The sequence below is a fragment of the Elephas maximus genome, chromosome 3, assembly GCF_024166365.1.
Source record: "Elephas maximus indicus isolate mEleMax1 chromosome 3, mEleMax1 primary haplotype, whole genome shotgun sequence".
NCBI lineage: Eukaryota > Metazoa > Chordata > Mammalia > Proboscidea > Elephantidae > Elephas > Elephas maximus.
Window position 1 is genome coordinate 153,087,096 of NC_064821.1, and position 20,617 is coordinate 153,107,712.

Here is a 20,617-nt window from a genome sequence, read left to right on the forward strand (position 1 = left end):
TTTTTGTTAGTAGCCTAGCATGTTAACTGTCTGCACCACCAGAGACTGAAACCTTATTTAAAACCCATCTATAAGCGCTGTCTGCTACTTAGTTAGCATTGTGAATTTCACTTTAAGCAATGGGTTAATATAAATAAGGCTTTCTGGGTCTCCATCTATAAATTCAGATTTGGCAAAAGAAAAACGATCTACTAGAAATCCCAGATAGAATGGGGCAAGAATTCAGGGCACATTATTACAATATACTGCTCTGAAATTCCTCTGGATTCTATAGTTTCCACTGCCTGTATTCCCTGTAAACTGCTTCGGAGCATTTCACCTGAAGTCCACATTGCCAAGGTGCTGATGTTGATGGCTCTCAATCAGAGAGGTAAAAGCTAACTTTACCATGTACCAAAAAACAAATTGGGGATCAACTCCAACCTATAAGCTCAGATGTCCTTTACTCTTCTCCAGTGCAACCCTGCTGGCCAGTTTGCAAAGATTTTTTAAAATTTTTTATTGTACTTTAGATGAAAGTTTACAGAGCAAACAAATCTCTCATTAAAAACTTAATACATATATTGTTTTGTGACATTGGTCGCCAACCCCTTGACATGTTAACACTCTCCCCTTCTTGATCTTGGGTTCCCCATTACCAGCTTTCCTGTCTCCTCCTGCCTTCTCATCCTTGCCCGTGGGCTTGTGTGCCCCTTTAGTCTCGTTTTGTTTTATGGGCCTGTCTAATCTTTCGCTGAAGGGTGAATCTCAGGAATGACTTCAGTACTGTGTTAAAAGGGTGTCCAGAGGTCATATTCTAGGGGTTTCTCCAGTCTTTTTCAGACCAGTAAGTCTGGTCTTCTTTTGTGCGTATGAGTTAGAATTTTGTTCTACATTTTTCTTCAGTTCTATTTGGGACCCTCTACTGTGATCCCTGTCAGAGCAGTCAGTGGTGGTAGCTGGGCACCATCTAGTTGTGCTGGACTCAGTATGGTGGAGGCTGTGATACTTGTGGTCTATTAGTCCTTTGGACTAATCTTTCCCTGTGTCTTTGGTTTTCTTCATTCTCCCTTGCTCCAGTTGGGGTGAGACCAGTGGAGTATCTTAGACGGCCACTCACAAGCTTTTAAGACCCCAGACACTACTCACCAAAGTAGAATGTGGAACATTTTTTATAAACTATGTTATGCCACTTGAGCTAGATATTCCCTGAGACCATGGTCTCCACAGTCCTTAGCCCAATAATTTGGTCCCTCAGGGAGTTTGGATGTATCTATGGAGCTTCCATGACCTTCAGTTTGGAAGGATTTTTTGAAGTTGGTCTCAAATCATTGAAATCATTCTTTTGGCTTTTTCTTTTTAATTCAGAAAGCAGGAAATGTCTTTCCTGTGTAACAATCACAAGGCAGGCCCCTGGGGCGTCCGGGGGTTTGTATCTCCCAGTTCCTGTTTCTGGTTTCTGACGGCCAACTCTATATTTGGTATTAGCCTGCCTGTGGGCTGTTTTGAATTTGGTCATAATAAGATAACCTGGAGTCACTGAGCAGAGATCTAAAGCAATCTGATTTTTCCAGGAAGCAACGTGTTGACCTTTCAGGCTTTGGTCTACTTCATCAAGTAAGTTGAGTTTTTGAATAGCGTTGCTTATAGTAAAAAGTTGGGTGTTTACACTATTGGTCCTTGAGGGTGTATGACTGTACAGGAATAGGATACACACACTCTCCTGGTTTACGGTGAGTTTATGTTTGTTTCTTATGCTCATTGATATGGTACCCATGAAAATTGCTACTTGCTCAGAAGTAAATAAATATTTGTTAGACATGTAAGTCAGTGTTGATTCTAATCGTTTTATATCAGGGCAAGAAAGATAATAAATCCTGCCACAGCCCTCTCAGCATTTTCAAAGCTGCCTAGTGTTAAAACTTACATGAATACAACCCTTTAGGAGTAAACAATCAACTATTATTTGCCACAGAAGAAGCAACTTAAAAAATGGTTGCTCTAAAAGCTATAGGATTAATATTTTATCACCAATGCCTAGTCTTCTAACTCTACCTTAGATTTTGTTTCATCATGCTTTCAAACTTAGAAGTCAACTTGCTTTGTAAATAAGATCAGAAAGAATGATTGTGCTTTCATTTTGCAAAGGGAAAAAAAAATCAAGGCATAGAACCATATTTTAACTTTTTTAATATCCTTGGAAAGAAAAGGGATCTGAGCTTCACACAGAAAACTTTGTTTATAAAGGTATTAGTCATTTGGCTAATTTTAGAGGATTATCATAGCAGAGCTTAAATTCTCCCCCTGTTGTTGTTAGGTGCCATCCAGTGGAATCCAGCTCATACCAACCCTACGGACAACTGAATGAAACACTGTCAGGTCCTGCACCATCCTCACAATCACTGTTATGCTTGAGCCCATTGTTGCAGCCACTGTGTCAATCCATCTCATTGAGGATCTTCCTCTTTTTCGCTGACCTTCTGCTTTACCAAGCATGATGTCCTTCTCCAGGGACTGATCCCTCCTGAGAACATGTTCAAAGTATGTGAGATGTAGTCTTGCCATCCTTGCTTCTAAGGAGCATTCTGTTTGTACCTCTTCCAAGACAAATTTGTTCGTTCTTTAGGCAGTCCATGGTATATCAGCATTCTTCGCCAACACTGTAACTCAAGATGTCAATTCTTCTTCAGTCTTCCTTATTCATTGTTCAGCTTAAGCATGCATATGAGGCAACTGAAAACACCACGTCTTGGGTCGGGTACAGCTTAGTCCTTAAAGTGACATCTATGTTTTTGAACACTTTAAAGAGGTCTTTTGCAGCACGTTTGCCCAATGCAATGTGTCGTTTGATTTCCTGACTGCTGCTTCCATGTGCTATTCATAGTTGTCAAGGATTTCATTTTACTTGGATCCACAACCAACACCCACGGAAACAGCAGTCAAGAAATCAAAAGACGCATTGCACTGGGCAAATCTGCTGCAAAGAACCTCTTCAAAGTGTTGAAAAGCAAAGATGTCACCTTGAAGACTGAGATGCACCTGACCCAGGCCGTGGTATTTTCAATAGCATCATATGCATGTGAAAGCCGGACAATGAATGAGGAAGAAAGAAGAAAAATTGACCCTTTGAATTGTGGTGTTGTTGAAGAATATTGAATACACCATGGACTGCTAAAAGAACAAACAAATCTGTCCTGAAGAAGTACAACCAGAATGCTCCTGAGAAGCAAGGATGGCGAGACTGCATCTTATACACTTTGGACATGTTGTCAGGAGGGATCAGTCCCTGGAGAAGGACATTATGCTTGGCAAAGAACAGGGTCGGCAGAAAGGAGGAAGACCCTCAGTGAGGCGGACTGGCACAGTGGCTACAATAATGAGCTCAAGCATAACAACGATTGTAAGGATGGTACAGGACCGGGCAGCGTTTTGTTCTGTTGTGCATAGGGTCGCTATGAGTCGGAACCAACTTGACAGCACCTAACAACAACAACAAGCTTCCATGGATGTTGATTGTGGATTCAAGTAAAATGAAATCCTTTACAACTTCAATCTTTCCTCCGTTTATCATGATGTGGCTTATTGGTCCAGTTGTGGGGACTTTTGTTTCCTTTATGTTGAGGTTGAATCCATACTGAAGGCTGTAATCTTTGATCTTCATCAGTAAGTGCTTTAAGTTCACAAGTAAGGTTGTGTCATCTGCATAATGCAGGTTGTTAATGAGTCTTCCTCCAATCCTGATGCCATATTCTTCTTCATATTATACTCTAGCTTCTTGGATTATTTGCTCAGCATACATATTGAATAAGTATGGTAAAAGGATACAATACTGACATACAACTTTCCTGACTTTAAACCACAAAATATCCCCTTGTTCTATTTGAATGACTATCTCTTGATATATACACAGGATCCTCGTAAGCACAATTAAGTGTTCTGGAATTCCTATTCTTTGCAATGTTATCCATAATTTCTTAGGATCACACAGTCGAATGCCTTTGCATAGTCAATAAAACACAGGTGAACATCTTTCTGGTGTTCCCTGCTTTCAGCCAGGATCCATTTGACATCAGCAGTGATACCCCTTGTTCCATGTCCCCTTCTGAACCCAGCTTAAATTTCTAGCAGTTACCTGTCAATGTACTGCTGCAATCGCTTTTGAATTATCTTTAGCAAAATTTTAATTTTGTGTGGTATTAATGATATTATTCAATAATTTCTGCATTTGGTTGCATTATCTTTCTTTGGAATATACATAAATATGGATCTCTTCCAGACGATTGGCCAGGAAGCTGTCTTCCAAATTTCTTGGCACAGATGAGTGAGCACTTCCAGTGCTGCACCCATTTGTTGAAACATCTCAATCTGTATTCCATCAATTCCTGAAGCCTTGTTTTTCAACAATATCTTCAGTGTAGCTTGGACTTCTTCCTTCAGTACCATTGGTACTTGATCACATGCTACCTCCTGAAATGACTGAACATCAACCAATTCTTTTTGGTACAGTCGCTCTGTGTATTCCTTCTGTCTTCTTTTGATGCCTCCTGTGTAGTTCAGTATTTTGCCCACAGAATCCTTCACTACTGCAACTCAAGCCTTGAATTTCTTCTTCAATTCTTTCAGCTTGAGAAATGCCAAGCATGTTCTTCCCTTTTGGTTTTCTAACTCCAGGTCTTTGCACATGTCATTATAATACTTGATCTTCTCCAGCCACCCTTTGAAATCTTCTATTCAGTTCTTTTACTTCATCATTTCTTTGGTTCACTTTAGCTGCTCTATGTTCAAGAGCAAGTTTTAGAGTCTTTTCTGACATCTATTTTGGTCTTTTCTTTCTTTCCTGTCTTTCTAATGGCCTCTTGCTTTCTTCATGTATGATGTTCTTGATGTCATTCTACAACTCATCTGGTCTTTGTTCATTAGAGTTCAATGTACAAATCTATTCTTGAGATGGTCTCTAAATTCAGGTGGGATATACTTAAGGTTGTACTTTGGCTCCCATAGACTTGTTCTCATTTTCTTCAGCTTCAACCTGAACTTGCACATGAGCAATTGATGGTCTGTTCTGCAATTGACCCCTGGCCTTGTTCTAACTAATGATATTGAGCTTTTCCTTTGTCTCTTTCCACAGATGTAGTCAATTTGATTCCTGGGTATTCCATCTGGCAAGGTCCACGTGTATAGTTACCATTTATGTTGTTGAAAAAATGTATTTGTAATGAAGGAGTCGTTGATCTTGCAAAATTCTATCATGTGATCTTCAGCGTCATTTCTATCACCAAGATCATGCTTTCCAACTACTGATCCTTCTTCTTTTTTCCAACTTTCACGCCCCCATCCTCATCTCAGTTTGTTGTACTGTGGGGGCTTGAGTGTTGCTGTGATGCTGGAACCTTTGCCACCGGGATTCAAATACCAGCAGGGTCACCTATGGTGGACAGGTTTCAGCTGAGCTTCCACACTAAGACAGGATAGGAAGAAGGACCTGGCAGTGTACTTCTGAAAAAAATTAGCCAGTGAAAACCTTATGAATTGTAGCGGAACAATGATCTGATATAGTGCCAGAAAGTGAGCTCCTCAGGTTGGAAGGCACTCCAAAAACAACTGATGAAGAGCTGCCTCCTCAATGTAGAGTTGACCTTAATAACATGGATGGAGTCAAACTTTTGGGACCTTTATTTACTGATATGGCACAACTGAAAATGAGTTTAGTAATAGGAACATGGAATGTACAAAGTATGAATCTAGGAAAACTGAAAATCATCGAAATGAAATGGAACGCATAAACATCGATATCCTAGTCATTAGTGAGCTGAGATGGACTGATACTGGCCATTTTGAATCAGACCGTTATACGGTCTACTATGCCGGGAATGGACGAATTGAAGAGGAATGGTGTTTCATTCATTTGTCAAAAAGAATATTTCAAGATCTTCCCTGAAGTACAATGCTGTTAGTGATAGATAATATCCATATGCCCACAAGAAAGACCAGTTAATAAGACTATTAATTCAAATTTACACATCAAACATTAAGCCAAAGATGAAGGAATTCTCCCCCAAGGTACATTAATTTGTAATATGGATCCTAGGCGATTTTACTTTTCTTAGATATCTATAACATATATCTTGTTCCTTTAATGATTTTTGTTGAGTTCTTTTCCTAAAATTTTTTTTATTGTGCATTAGGTGAAGGTTTACAGAGCAAATAAGTTTCCTATTCGACAGTTTGTAAATAAGGTGTTCCATGACATTGGTTTCATTCCCCACAATGTGGCGGCACTCTCATCATTTCCATCCTAGGTTCCCTGTTTCCTTTAGTCCTGATTTTATACCCCTTCCTGCCTTCTTATCTTTACTTCTGGGCAAATGTTGTCCTTTTGATCTTGTATAATTGATTGTTCTAAGGAGTATATTCCTCTCAGGTGTTATTGTTTATTTTGTGGGCCTGTCTATGGCTTGGCTGAAATGTGGTCTACGGGAATGGCTTCAGGTCCAGTTCAGAAGGGAGTCTTAGGGTCATTCTCATGGGTTCCTCAAGTCTCTGTCAAACCAGTAAGTCTGGCCTTTTTTGTGAATTTGATTTTTTTTTCCACAATTTTTCTCCTGTTCTGTCTGGGACCCTCTGTTGTGATCTACCTCCACAGGGCCATTATGGGAACTAAATAAAATTCATACAGATTCTAGCACTGGTTCTCTTACCAGTATTACTCAATGGAAGAGCCATTAGCATTCTGGATAGGATAATTGTTCTTTTGTGTGGGGCTGTCCCGCCACTTTTAGGATGTTTAACATCCCTAGCTCCATCCCCTAAAAATGCTATCTGTGTACTTCCATCACTGTGCAAATCAATGCCAGCTTTGTAAAACGATCATACTAAATCTTCTGCTGTTTATACTGATTTTTTCTTTTTTTTAAATATATATGTATTGGTTTTTTTATACTCATTCTTTGAGACTTAGTACAATGATCACCTGCTGAAGTCCCTAATATTCAGTGGCTGAGATGACATCATTGTATTTAATACCTTTGAAGTCTTCTATTACTATTAAGGCGTTTACACGCTGAAAGGTATGGCTTACGTGTTTCTATGGCCTTTAAAAATGGCCTTTAGACTGTTAGAAACCTGATGGCAGGGCTGTATTGTATTGTATTTCTCCTTCAGTATCTAACATCCAGCACAGTGCCTGATATATTGCTGGTGCTCAGGGATGTTTGCTGGGTTGAACAGCCCACCCCATATGAATTCTGAGCCCTTTAGTCTTCATATTCTGACACAATATTCCTTCCAGGCATCTCACTTCTTTTTAGAACATTGACCATATCAGACGACACTTCCTGTACCTAGTCAATTGGTATCAGTTCTCTTTTTAAAAGCTGTAGGGATAATATGGTCCTTGGTGGCGTAAGTGTTTTGTACTTGACTGCTAACCTATAGTTTGGTGGTTCGAACCCACCTAGCAGTACTGTGGAAGAAAAGGCCTGGCGATCTGCTTCCATTAAGATTACAGCCAGGGAAAACTGACAGAGCAGTTCTACTCTGTAACACGTGGGGTTGCCACGAGTCAGAATCAACTTCACGGCAACTAACAACAGCAACAAAGGATAATACAGGCCTATGTGTGAAGGGCCCAGTTTACCAAAGGAGTAGGCCCTGAAGGGAGGCAGTAAAGTTGGAGGTACTGGGTGGGAAGTGGGGAACACCAAAAGCTTCTGTAGGGCAGGCATGGCTGGGCTGTGCTCCGTAAGGATGTCTGATTCTGGTACAGGGAAAGATGTTTAAGGTGGGCTTGAATCCACTCCTGAACTCACTACCTGCGCATCCCCTGATGATGTTCATCGTGGACACTTGTATCAGTATTTTCTCTTTTTGTCCCTAGTAAACTACTACTTTTTATAGATTTTCTGTGTGGCTTCTCTCTTCTGCGTTTTATCCTGCCACGGAATATGTAAATACGAGAAACAATTCCCTGTGCTTGTTAAGTAGATCTGAGGCAGTGTTGTGGCACACACAGCAATAAAAGTAAGACTTATAGTCTTCCTGCTGATCTACATCTGCTCCCTCTACTCGTTCCCAAACTGGCCTTTCCAAATTTTGCCCTTCTCAAGGATGGTACTCTGCTACCATCCATGATGCCATATCCTGCCACCCCCCCCACCATCAAATCTCTCAGCAGACATGCCATTCTCTACTTCACAGAGAAACCAGAAGCAGTAAGGCATATACTCTCACCTTTCTCCTCCCTCGCCCCAAATAAAATGCTTCTGTAGCCATCATCCACCACCTGTCTGTCAGTTTGCCGTACTGCGGAGGTTTATGTGTTGCTATGATGCTGATAGCTATGTCACCAGTACTTCAAACACTAGTAAGGTCACCCACAGAGGGCAAGTTTCATTAGAGCTTCTAGACTAAGACAGACTAGGAAAAAGGCCTGGTGATCTACTTGTAAAAATTAATCAACAAAACCTGTGGATCACAACAGACCATTGTTTGGCTCACTTGCTTTGGACACATCATCAGGGAAGATCAATTGCTGGAGGAGGACATCACGTTTGGTGAAGTAGAAGGCCAGCAAGGGCAAAGGAGATCCTTGATGAGATAGATTGGCAAAATAGCTACAACAATGGACTCTAACATGCCAGAAATCATGAGGATGACCCAGACCTGGGAAATGTTTTGTTCTGTTGTACATAAAGTTGTCATGAGTTCAAGTCAACTCAATGGAATCTGTCCATCCATCCGTCCATCCATTCAACCATCCATCCATCATTGCCATCATTCCCTTTCTGGTAGAAGAACCATCCTTCCTTCCAATCAAGGATAATCCTCCCACCTGGATCCTGGGTCCCATCACCACCTTCCTCCTGAAGAAGACATTCAACACTTACCCTAAACTCCTGAGTCTTACACACAACTACTTACTTAGTATCTATACTTTGATATCTGGCATATATCTCAAATTTAACACATTCCCAGACAAACTCTTTCTCCAGTCTGCTCAGGCCTAAAACCTTAAGAGTCTTTCCTGATTTTCTTGTGCTCTCATACCCCATAATCAATTTGTCAGCAAAACTTGGTGGTTTTTCCTTCAAAATATATCCAGAACCACTACTTCAACTCTGGTCCAAGTCACCTTCATCTCTTGCCTGAATTATGTCACTGGCTTTCTAAGTAATTCCCCTGCTTCCATCCTTGCCCTTTGCACTGTACTCTCGATATGACAGCTAGAGTGACCTTGGTAAAACGTAAGTCAGATAATGACAACCCTCTGTTCAAAACTCTATGTGTCCCCTCTCAGAACAAAGCCAAAACCTTTACAGTAGCCTAAAAGGCCTTCTATGATCTGGTGCCATTACCACTCAGGCCTCATTCTTCTACTGCCCTTCTCCTCACACACAGGCCTCCTGGCCTTTCATTCAACATGCCAGGGATACTCCTGTTTCAGGTCTGTAACACCACCAGGGGTCTTTCTAGGTTCACCTCAGCATTCAGATTTAGAAGATGATGACAGACCTTCACTGGCACCAGACTCAATTAAAAGATATAGGATTGGAGTCACAGCTTGACTGCAAGTCAGCATCAGGCTTTTCCCTTTTGGGAGAACCTTCACAACTGTCCATGTAGTGGTCCACACTTTGGCCCAGGAGCTAGCCTTTCCTTACACCCATCCTCCCCATAACATTTTGGTACCAGAAAAAGAGACTCACTTTGAGTAGTATTATATATTGAATTATGTCCCCCCCCCCCCCACAAAGATATGTTGAAGTCCTAACCCCTATATCTGTGAATGTGATGCTCTTTGGAAAGAGGGTCTTTAAAGATATTATCGGTTATGTTAACGCAAGGTCATACTGGAGTAGGTTGGGTCCTAATCCTATATGACTGGTGTCCTTATAAAAGAGGAGAAGAGACAGGGAGGTAGAGAAGGACACCACGTGATGCAGCAGCTGCAAGCCAAGGAACACTTGGAGCTACCAGAAGCTAGAAGAGAGGCAGGGAACGGATTCTCTTCGAAAGCCTCAGAAGGAATCAACACGGCTGATATCCTGATCTCCGACTCCCAGCCTTCAGAACTGTGAGACAATAAATTTGTTCTCAGAAGCCATCCAGTTTGTGGCATTTTATTACGGCAGCCCTTGGACATCAATACAAGTGGGTTCAGGACTTACTCTGGCTTAAAAGCCTTATGCCACAAAGGAGCCAATGTGTCTTGTAACTCAGTAGCTACATCTTCCATGTCAAGGACATGCTCAGTTACAAGTGTCACCACATCACAGAATCTCAGTGGTATGACTTCCTACCAGTCATTAATTAGTCTACCAGCCCAGATGCAGGTGACCAATTGGTCATTTTTATTATAAGTAACATTGCCTAGTAACACATTTGACATTATACCTTTAATAAGGTCTCCAGGGAAACAGAACTAGAATGTTAAGAGAAAGTCAAATTTTCATGCAGAAGGGGAAGGGCTCTGTTAACCCTTTATCCATAAAGCCCTTGCTCTCGTTGTTCCCTCAACCTGGAAGGCCCCTGTCTGGTCATCTGCATGGCCTGACCCCATACCTCCTTGAGATCCTTGGTCAACAGTCACCTTCTCATCCTAACTGAGAATTACAACTCCCATCTCACCTGCTGGGATCTCCTACCATCTTTTTTCGTTTATTGTTTTCCAATAAAACTTAAGTTCCATAAAGCTTGGATTTTTTACTTAATTTTTCCTCCTTCATTGATAATTCCTGGTACCTAGAACAGTGCCTGACATACAATAGCTCTTCTCTCTCTCCCTCTCTCTCTCTCTCTATGTATATATACTTTTTATTTATGAATTATTTCATGTGCTTTCTCTCTTTCAAACACTAATTTTTTCATTGGCAATTTTTTTTGGGGGGGCAACCTTTCTTTATTCTACAAATAAAAGGCAGCACAATGTTAGAGATTAAGAACAGAATTTTGGAGCCAAACTGCCTGTGTTTGAATAATGGCTTTGCCACTCACCTTGGGAAGTTTCTTCAATCTACCTGTGCCTCAGTTGTCAGATCTGTAAATTTAGTAATAATAGTACCTACACCGTGGGTTGTCACAAGGATGAAATGAGGTAATATGTATAAGGTCTTCAGAATAGTGCCTGACACATAGGAAGCACTATGTGTTAACTATTATTAAGATTAACTTTAAAAAGGCTTTTATTTTCGCTCTGTACTGCTTCTAGCTCTTGATCTTTTTCCCTAGCTCCTCTCCCTCCCAGTTCATCTATCTGAAAATCATGTCTACTCCATGGCCTCTACATTCACTTTTCCAACTACTGAAACCGTCAAGATTTCTAATGACCTAGCTGTCACTTTTCTGTCCTTAGGGCATGAGTTAGGTGTATTGCCTGCCATCATTCACCACATCTTCCTTGGACTTCTGAGACACTCCTCTCCTAAGTTTCCACCTGCCCTTATGGCTGCCCCTTCTCAGTCTTCTGTGGCAGCTCCTCTTCTTCCTCCATTTACTCTTTAATGTTACTCCTGACCCTGTCTTACTCTCTGCACTTTCCCTGGGGGATTCCACACACAGGCATGGCTTCAACTCTCATACTACTAAAACCCAATCTGTGCCCATCCTACTGACAGTTTCCCAAAGATGTCATATGTTCTTTCTCAAACCATGACTGGCTTTTTTCACTCTTCTTGGCACCTTCTCCCGCCCTCATATCCCTCTATCTACTAACTCTGGCTGGTTCTCCAAATTTTAATTCAACCATCATATTTTCTCTTGCTCCCAAGCCAAGCTGAGTGCTCCTCCTCTGTACCCCCTCAGTGCCTCGTGGACGCCTCCATCATAGTATAACATAATCTTTAATTTTTTGTTTATCTGACTCTCCACTAGAACATGAACTACTTATAGGTATCTATATCCTCAAAGCATGGTATCTGGCATATAGCATGTATGCAAAAAATATAGAGATTCAATATATGAATACACAGCATCAATATACAATAAATAGCAATTCTGATTCGGTTATATTTTAATCTAGAAGTGAACATTGGGATGGTTATCTCAACAAAAATGTTAACTCTTCCTGGAAATCTTATTGGGGCAAGTGTACAAGGTGAAGAAAAGAAATAAGTCTCATTTTGGTAATATAATAGGTACTATGAGTATTACAGGAAACCCTGGTGGTGTAGTGGTTAAGTGCTACCACTGCTAACCAAAAGGTCGGCAGTTCAAATCCACCAGGTGCTCCTTAGAAACTCTGTCAGACAGTTCTACTCTGTCCTATAGGGTCGCTATGAGTCAGAATTGACTTGACGACAGCAGGTTTGGTTTTCTGGTTTATAAGTATATATGCACTCAGCTGCTAACCAAAAGGTTGGCAGTTTGAACCCACCTATAGCTCCATGGAGGAAACGTGTGGCAGTCTGCTTCCATAAAGGTTTACAGCCTTGGAAACCCTATGGGTCACTGTGAGTTGGAACTGACTTAATGGCAGTGGGTTTTTTTTTTTTTTTTTTTTTTTAATGGATATATGTAAGGAATCTGGAGTCCTGGTGGTGCAGTGGCGGTTAAGTACTACCATGAGCTATGGCTGCTAACCAAAAGGTTGGCAGTTTGAATCCACCATCTGCTCCTTGGAAACCCCATGGGGCAGTTCTACCCTATTCTATAGGGTTGCTATGAGTTGGAATTGACTCTATGGCAATAGGTTTGGTTTTTTGGGTTATAAAGAGCCCTGGTATTATAGTGGTTAAGCACTTAGATGCTAACCGAAAGGTCAGCAATTCAAACCCACGACATGCTCCCCTGGAGAAAGATGTGGCAGTCTGCTTCCATAAAGGTTTATAACCTTGGAAACCCCATGGGGGAGTTCTACTCTCTTGTATAGGGTCGCTATGAGTTGGAATCGATTCATATCAACAGGTACGAACACACATGCTATATTTCACTGTAAAACCAACTTTGAAAGATAAGGTACCCCTTATTACTAATTACCCCAACTACTTTTTGGGCTCATTGAAATCTTATAAGTACCATATTTACCTTATGAAGACAATTTGGTAAAGTGTTTTGGTTCCCTGCCATGATTATAAATACCCTACACTAGTAGAGAACAGCAACTAATATTTACAAAGTTAAAAATTGCACAGCCATCCCTTTTAAGAGGTTTCACTGATCAGATTTCTTGCTTGGCTCCTATTATGCCAACCGCTTTTTGGGCTCACTGAAATCTTGTAAGTACCATATTTACCTTAGGAAGACAATTTAGTAAATAAGTGTTCCGGTTCCCTGCCATGATTATAAATATCCTACACTAGTAGAGAACAGCAACTAATATTTTCAAAGTTAAAAATTGCATAGCCATCCCTTTTAAGAGGTTTCACTGATTAGATTTCTTGCTTGGCTCCTATTACGCCATGGGTGTCAGCACCTACCTGTAAAGTACACCCAAACACGCCGATCATCAGCATGGCCACCGAGAGGTAATCAGTAAACACATCCCACCATGGCTTCAGCACCCGGAAGGCAGGCTGCTGCTCAGAGAACTGCCGGAATTCTGTCACCGGAATCATGTTTCTGGCAAAGGAGAGATTACCAGTGAATTAATTTATAATTAATTATGGCTTCATATACCACATACTGCCTTGTTACCAGCATTTGAAATGCTGCTTCAACCCATCAGAAGCAGAGGTCTGCAGGGATAAAATTATGTTACAGGGCACATGAAATACGAAGATGTAGTTTCAACAACAACGAAATGAAGGAGAGGGGATAGGAGGAATGGTATAATTTGTTGTGTGGTGCCTGCGGTCTTAAGGGCATGTGGATGGCCATCCAAGGCATGATGGTTGGTCTCTGTTCGCCTAGTGACAGAAGGGTCAGCAATAGGAGGAGGGTATGGAATGTGTGGCTGGCTGCCTCCATGATCAACTGCCTACTTTGCTATGGGACTGGAGGGGCTGGATGGTGCCCAGCTGCGATTGCTAAATATTTTGATCAAAGATTCTGTAGAAGAATCCTGATCAAGAGGGGGGAAATGCAGAACAGAATTTCAAATTCTCATGGAATCCAGACCTTCTGAAGCCATGGGGGCTGAATGACCCTCTGAAACTACTGCCCTGAGATAATCTTTAAAACTTCAACCAAAAATATCCTCTGAGGTCTTCTTAAAAAAAAACAATATTTTAACTTAACTAGTAAAAGATGTCTGTCTTAAGCATTATGCTCTTTTAAGAACTATATGGGATCAAAGTGACAATAGCAACTCCAAAGATTAGATAGGAACCGTATGGGGCAGTGAGCTTATGCTAATGGGGAGGAACAACTCAGAAAAGGAAGGTGAGAATGGTTACACAATTTGAAGAATGTAATCAATGTCACTGAATTGTACATGTAGAAACGGTTGAATTGGTGCATGTTTTGCTATGTATATTCTTTACAACAACAAAATTAAAAAAAAAAAAAAAAAAGGAAGAAGCAGAGGTCTGAATTAGTCAAGGCACTGTCATGGTGTACCATGGTGAGCCCCTGGAAAAAATCACCAGTTCAGGAAATAAATAGACTCAACTGGAAAGGGCAAGCACCTTTACTGAATTATTGTTCACGTGGGCCAGAGAGACCATGGCCAGAGTGGTAACCAAGTCCTGCTTGTTTCTTGGACTCTCCCTTCACCTAAACAGCACAAAGATGCCACAAAGATTCTATAAAATTTCTCTCCCTTCTGTCTTCTTTGGATCAATAACCCAAAGATGCCACAAAGAGCCCATTCTTTGAAATGTTTTTGGTATTTATGTTACCATTCTGAGTTGTAGCTTTAAACTACTTTTTAATGTAATTTCAGCATTCATTCGTGTTAATTATTTACTGATCCCTATTTGCAAAGCATCTTGCTTGCTGCATGGGGAAAGCAAATGATTTTACCACATGGTCACGGCCTTTAAGAGGGAAAATCTCACTGGTGGTGGTGGCGGCAAGTTGGGGAGGACTCAATTTCCTCTTGCCTTTTTTTTTTTTTTAAATTTTTATTGTGCTTTTTTTTTCTTTGTTTTAAGTGAAAGTTTACAAATCAAGTCAGTCTCTCATACAAAAACTTATATACACCTTGCTATATACTCCTAATTGCTCTCCCCTAATGAGACAAAAAAAAAAAAAAAATTTTTTTTTTTTTTAATGAGACAGGACACTCCTTCCCTCCACTCTCTATTTTCATGTCCATTTGGACAGCTTCTGACCCCTTCTACTATCTCATCTCCCCTCCAGACAGGAGATGCCAACATAGTCTCATGTGTCCACTTGATCCAAGAAGCTCATTCTTCACCAGTAACATTTTCTATCCCATAGTTCAGTCCAATCCCTGTCTGAAGAGCTAGCTTTGGGAATGGTTCCTGTCTTGAGCTAACAGAAGGTCTGGGGACGATGACCTCTGGGGTCCTTCTAGTCTCAGTCAGACCATAAAGTCTGGTCTTTTTATGAGAATTTGAGTTCTGCATCCCACTGCTCTCCTGCTCCTTGCTGTGTTCCCTGTCAGGGCAGTCACCGGTTATAGCCGGGCAACATCTAGTTCTGGTCTCAGGCTGATGTAATCTCTGGTTTATGTGGCCCTTTCTGTCTCTTGGGCTCATAATTACCTTGTGTCTTTGGTGTTCTTCACTCTCCTTTGCTCCAGGTGGGTAGAGAACAATTGAAGCATCTTAGATGGCCGCTTGCTAGCCTTTATGACCCCAGAAGCTACTCCCCAAAGTGGGATGCAGAATATTTTTTAATAGACTTTTATTATGCCAATTGACTTAGATGTTCCCTGAAACCATGGTCCCCAAACCCCTGCCCCTGCTACAGTGGCCTTCGAAGCGTTCAGTTTCTTCAGGAAACTTCTTTGCTTTTGGTTTAGTCCAGTTGTGCTGACTCGCCTATATTGTGTGTTGCCTTTCCCTTCACCTAAAATAATTATCTACTATCTAATTTTTTTTTAAATCTAATTAGTGAAAATCCATCTCCCTCCCTCCCTTCCTATTCTCGTAACCATCAAAGAATATTTTCTTCTCTGTTTAAACTATTTCGGCAGTTATTATAATGGTGGTCTTATACAGTATTTCTCCTTTTGCAACTGACTAATTTCACTCAGCATAATGCCTTTCAGATTCCTCCATGTCATGAAATGTTTCACAGATTCATCATGGTTCTTACAAGTGCGTAGTATTCCGTTGTGTGAATATACCATAATTTATTTATCCATTCATCCGTTGATGGGCACCTTGGTTGTTTCCACCTTTTTGCTATTGTAAACAGTGCTGCAATGAACATGGGTGTGCATATATCTATTCGTATAAAGGCTCTTAATTCTCTAGGATATATTCCAAAGAGTGGGGTTGCTGGATCATATGGTAATTCTATTTCTAGTTTTTTAAGGAAGTACCAAATTGATTTTCAAAGTGGTTATACCATTTTACATTCCCACCAGTAGTGTATAAGTGTTGCAGTCTCTCCACAACCTCTCCAATATATATTATTTTGTGTTTTTTGGATTCCTTTTTTTTTTTGGGTCCCGGTATTTTTATCTTGACTTCTCTTCTCCATTTCCTTTGTTGTTAGGTGCCGTCGAATAGGTTCCAATTCATAACAACCCTATGTACAACAGAATCAAACACTGCCCAGTCCTGCACCATCCTCACAATCATTGTTATGCTTGAGCCCACTGTTGCAGCCATTGTGTCAATCCATCTGGTTGAGGGTCTTTCTCTTTTTCACTGACCCTCGGCTTTACCAAGCATGATGTCCTTCTCCAGGTACTGATCCCTCCTGATAATACGTCCAAAATATGTGAAACGTCTCACCATCCTCACTTCTAATGAGCATTCTGGTTGCACTTCTTCCAAGGCAGATTTGTTTTTTCTTTTGGCAGTCCATGGTATGTTCACTATTCTTCACCAACAGCACAATTCAAAGGCATCAATTCTTATTTGGTCTTCCTTATTCATCAACCAGCTTTCGCATGCCTATGAGGTGATTGAAAACACCATAGTTTGGGTCAGGCGCACCTTAGTCTTCAAGGTGGCACCTTTGCTTTTGAACACTTTAAAGAGGTATCTTGCAGGAGATTTGCCCAGTGCAATGCATCTTTTGATTTCCTGACCGCTGCTTCCATGGGTGTTGATTTCCTTTACTGTTCATATTTCACTGTGAATCTGAAATTTATCTTGTTTTTCTCTGCTGAGAAATCAGTTTGCTCTGGAGCCTCCTGCTCCAACCTTTTTCAGTTGCTGAATCAATTCCAATTCAGAGCAACCCTGTGTATGTCAGAGTAGAACTGTGTTTCATAGGATTTTTCAATGGCTGATTTTTCATAAGTAGATCGTCAGGCCTTTCTTCTGAAGTGTCTCTGAGTGGACTTGAACCTCCAACCTTTTGGTTAGTAGCAACTTGTATTAACCATTTGTGCCACCCAGGGACTGCTTACCCAGAACCCAGTGCCATCGAGTCGATTCTGACTCATAGCGACCCCATAGGAGAGAGGAGAACTGCCCCATAGAGTTTCCAAGGAGCGCCTGGCGGATTTGAACTGCCGACCCTTTGGTTAGCAGCTGTAGCACTTAACCACTACGTCACCAGGGTTTCCAGGGACTCCTTGGAAGCTCCTATCTCTATCTAAACAACAGAAGATAAATTAGTAGGGTGTACCTGGGAAAGAGACACATCCTTTTCTTTGTCTGCATCTCTTATCTCACTCATCATTCCCCTGCCTTTACTGTGACCCACTTTTGAAGTTAATCACCCTGCTACTGCAAGGAATATCCTTCGCTTGTCTTATGGTGAGGAATAAGAGAGCCAAAAAGAAAATTTCTCTCCCTCTGCCTTCTTCGAATTCAATAACCCAGCTCTCTACATCTTTCCTTTTATTTAGTTTTAATTAAAGAGATGGGGAATGGCTAAATTTGCTCTTATCCTCCCAAGTCTTGTTTGTTTATGGTCCACCCTTTCTGTAATACTGAGTATAATACTTAGACTGGTCTCAGGACTCAGGTCTAAGAACTATACAATAATCACCCCAGGCAAAAGCAAAGCCTCTTCTTTGAATGCATTAGTGGTCATAGCTTTGGAAACTATTATAACATCATCCATTCTGTCTTGCTGCTTTATCTGTCTTATTCTTAGACAGTAATTTGTCTTCCTTTTGGGTTTATTCTTTAACAAAATCCTGGAAATTTCAACTGTCTAATGATCTCATCTATGACCTAATGCTCCTTCATTTACTGGACATCTGTGTAGCATTTGATATGATTTTCTCATTTTACTGAAATATCTTTCCTAACTCCATTCTGTTACCCCATTAGGCCGCAAGGTTCTTGAGGGTAGAACCTATTATGTTATGCATATGTATATACTCAACACTTAGGACTATGCCTGACTCACTGCAAGCAAGCCACAAAAGCTATATAAATTACTCTGAATATTCCCAGTGTCATTAAAATTTGAGACTAGTTCTCATTATTCACAATAAGCAAAAGATGGAAACAACCTAAATATCCATCAACAGATAAACGGGTAAACAAAATGTGGTATATACATACAATGGAATATTACTTGGCCATAAAGAGAAATAAAAGTTGTGATACATGCTACAACATGGAAAACCCTCAGAAACATTATGCTGAATGAAGTCAGTTAATGACAGAAAGACACATATTGTATGAACCCACTTACGTGAAATATTCAGAATAGACAAATGTATAGAGGCCAAAGTTTATTAGTAGTTACCAGGTGTAGGAGGGAGGGAGCAGGGAAGTCATTGTTTAGGCGGCACTGAGTTATCTGTTTGCGGTGACAGAAAACTTGGCAGTGGATACTGGAAATATTTGCACAACACGATTAATGTAATTGGTATCACTGAATTATACATGAAAAAAAGCTAAATTGGCAAATGTATTATCTATTTTACAACAATAAAAAATTTGAGACTAGTTTAAAGTTGTTTTTTTTTTTTCTGACAACTTTACAGCCTGTTTTCTTCTCTATGAATTGTTACAATCTTAGCGCCCAAATGTTTTCTGGTCACAACTGTTTCATTGACAGTCACAGATAGGCACTAACTCAACTTACAAGTTCCAATTCAGAAGCTATGTCTTATTCTGTTTTGCATCTGTGTCATTTACTATGGTGCCTGGCCAGCAACAGGGGCTGAACCATTGTCTGTTGAATAAAGGAATGTGTGAATTCAGACATTCATTTATGGAGCAATACTCATCCAAGTCAGCTTTGGGGTGACCCCAGTCAGCTGCAGTGACAGTGGTTAATTAGCCTACTGCCTGTGCTGTTGTTTATACATTGTTCTTTGATGGATGTGGTTGCTGTCTCCTTTGTAATAAATTCCTGTACATATCGAAGGGAATCGGGCTTGTTCCTTTAAGCAAATGACAATCTCAGGAATAAAATGTACCAATGTAGAGAAATGATTCTCAAACTTGTTGGTCTCAGGACCCTTTCACACTCTAAAATTTAATGAGGACAACCCCAAAGAACTGTTGGTTATGTGGATTGTATCTATCAATACTACATTAGAAATTAAAACCAAGAAATTTAAAATATATGTTAGTTCATCTAAGAAACAATAAACTCATTACATGTTAACATAGATTATATTATTATGAAAATATATTTTCTCAAACAAAAAAAATTAGTGAGAATTGTGGCACCGATTTACAGTTTTGCAAATCTCATTAACGGCTGGCTTAATAGAAGACAGCTGGGTTCTCAGGCTTCTGCATTGATCTGTTGTCTGAAGTGAATACACATCATCTGGTCTGTAGAGAGATTTGTTGCTGTTTTTGTTGTTAGGTGTCAGTCAGTCTTTTTTCAAGTCACAGTGATCCCATCTGACAGAGTAGAGCTGCCCATGCGGTTTTCTAGGCTGCAGTGGGTTAGTGGGTGGGAATCTTTACAGATGCAGACTGCCAGGCCTTTCTCTCACAGAGCCTCTGGGCGGGCTTGAATTCTCAACCTTGCGATTAACAGCCAAGTACTTAACTGTTGTGCCACCAGGGATCCTTGTACATTGATCAGTTGTGATGTGTTGTTTTGGTCGAAGTTTATAAAGAAAACGTGGCCTCACACAGGTATGCAGTTGGAAAAGGGAATATTTTATAGCCTTTTCATATAATTATGAATATTTGTTTTTGATACTCTACCAAACCTTGAAAAGGTTAGGTGCAATATGAAACCTGAAGACCATCTCAGTGAACTTTTCAGACTCTATTACGGTAAAACCCATTATTCTAACTTGCACTCTGAAAGGATCTTTTACCCATGTGAGATTTGATGCACTGGTCATATGGAAGATATAGGTTCACTGAGTTATGCTGATCTTCCCAGCGTGGACACATTTCATTATATATGATTAAAAAAGAATCACGTTCATTAATATCACCACTGCTTTCATCAGCAAAGTTTTTTTTTTTTTTAAGTATTGGGAAGGTGTCAGGCTCATGGTGGTAGATACAAAATTTTCCAAATTATAACCATCATTTGAAAGTCTGAATTTTATCACTGGCAACAAGTATTATCAGTTGTTTTTCTTGAAATGTCAGGCTCACTGCATTCATTTGGAAAACGTCTGAAAAATCACCTGTTTTATTCAAGTGAAAACAGTGTAATATAATGTAGACCCTCA

The 20,617-nt window shown here is 40.4% G+C and overlaps 1 protein-coding gene across 4 annotated transcripts in view; it reads right to left on the minus strand.

The window, feature by feature from the left end:
- LRRC8C (leucine rich repeat containing 8 VRAC subunit C) overlaps positions 1 to 20,617 on the minus strand; it is a 189,307-nt gene that overhangs the window by 114,560 nt on the left and 54,130 nt on the right. For 2 of the 4 annotated variants that reach the window (XM_049879851.1, XM_049879852.1), the window contains one exon: positions 13,392 to 13,533. The exons of 1 other annotated variant lie outside the window; for it this stretch is intronic. In XM_049879851.1, coding sequence (XP_049735808.1) covers positions 13,392 to 13,529 — 138 coding nt within the window. In that variant the 5' untranslated portion in view covers positions 13,530 to 13,533. Of the gene's footprint in view, positions 1 to 13,391; positions 13,534 to 20,617 lie in introns of those variants that run through there. One more of the 4 variants, XR_007516714.1, reaches the window with a different exon arrangement.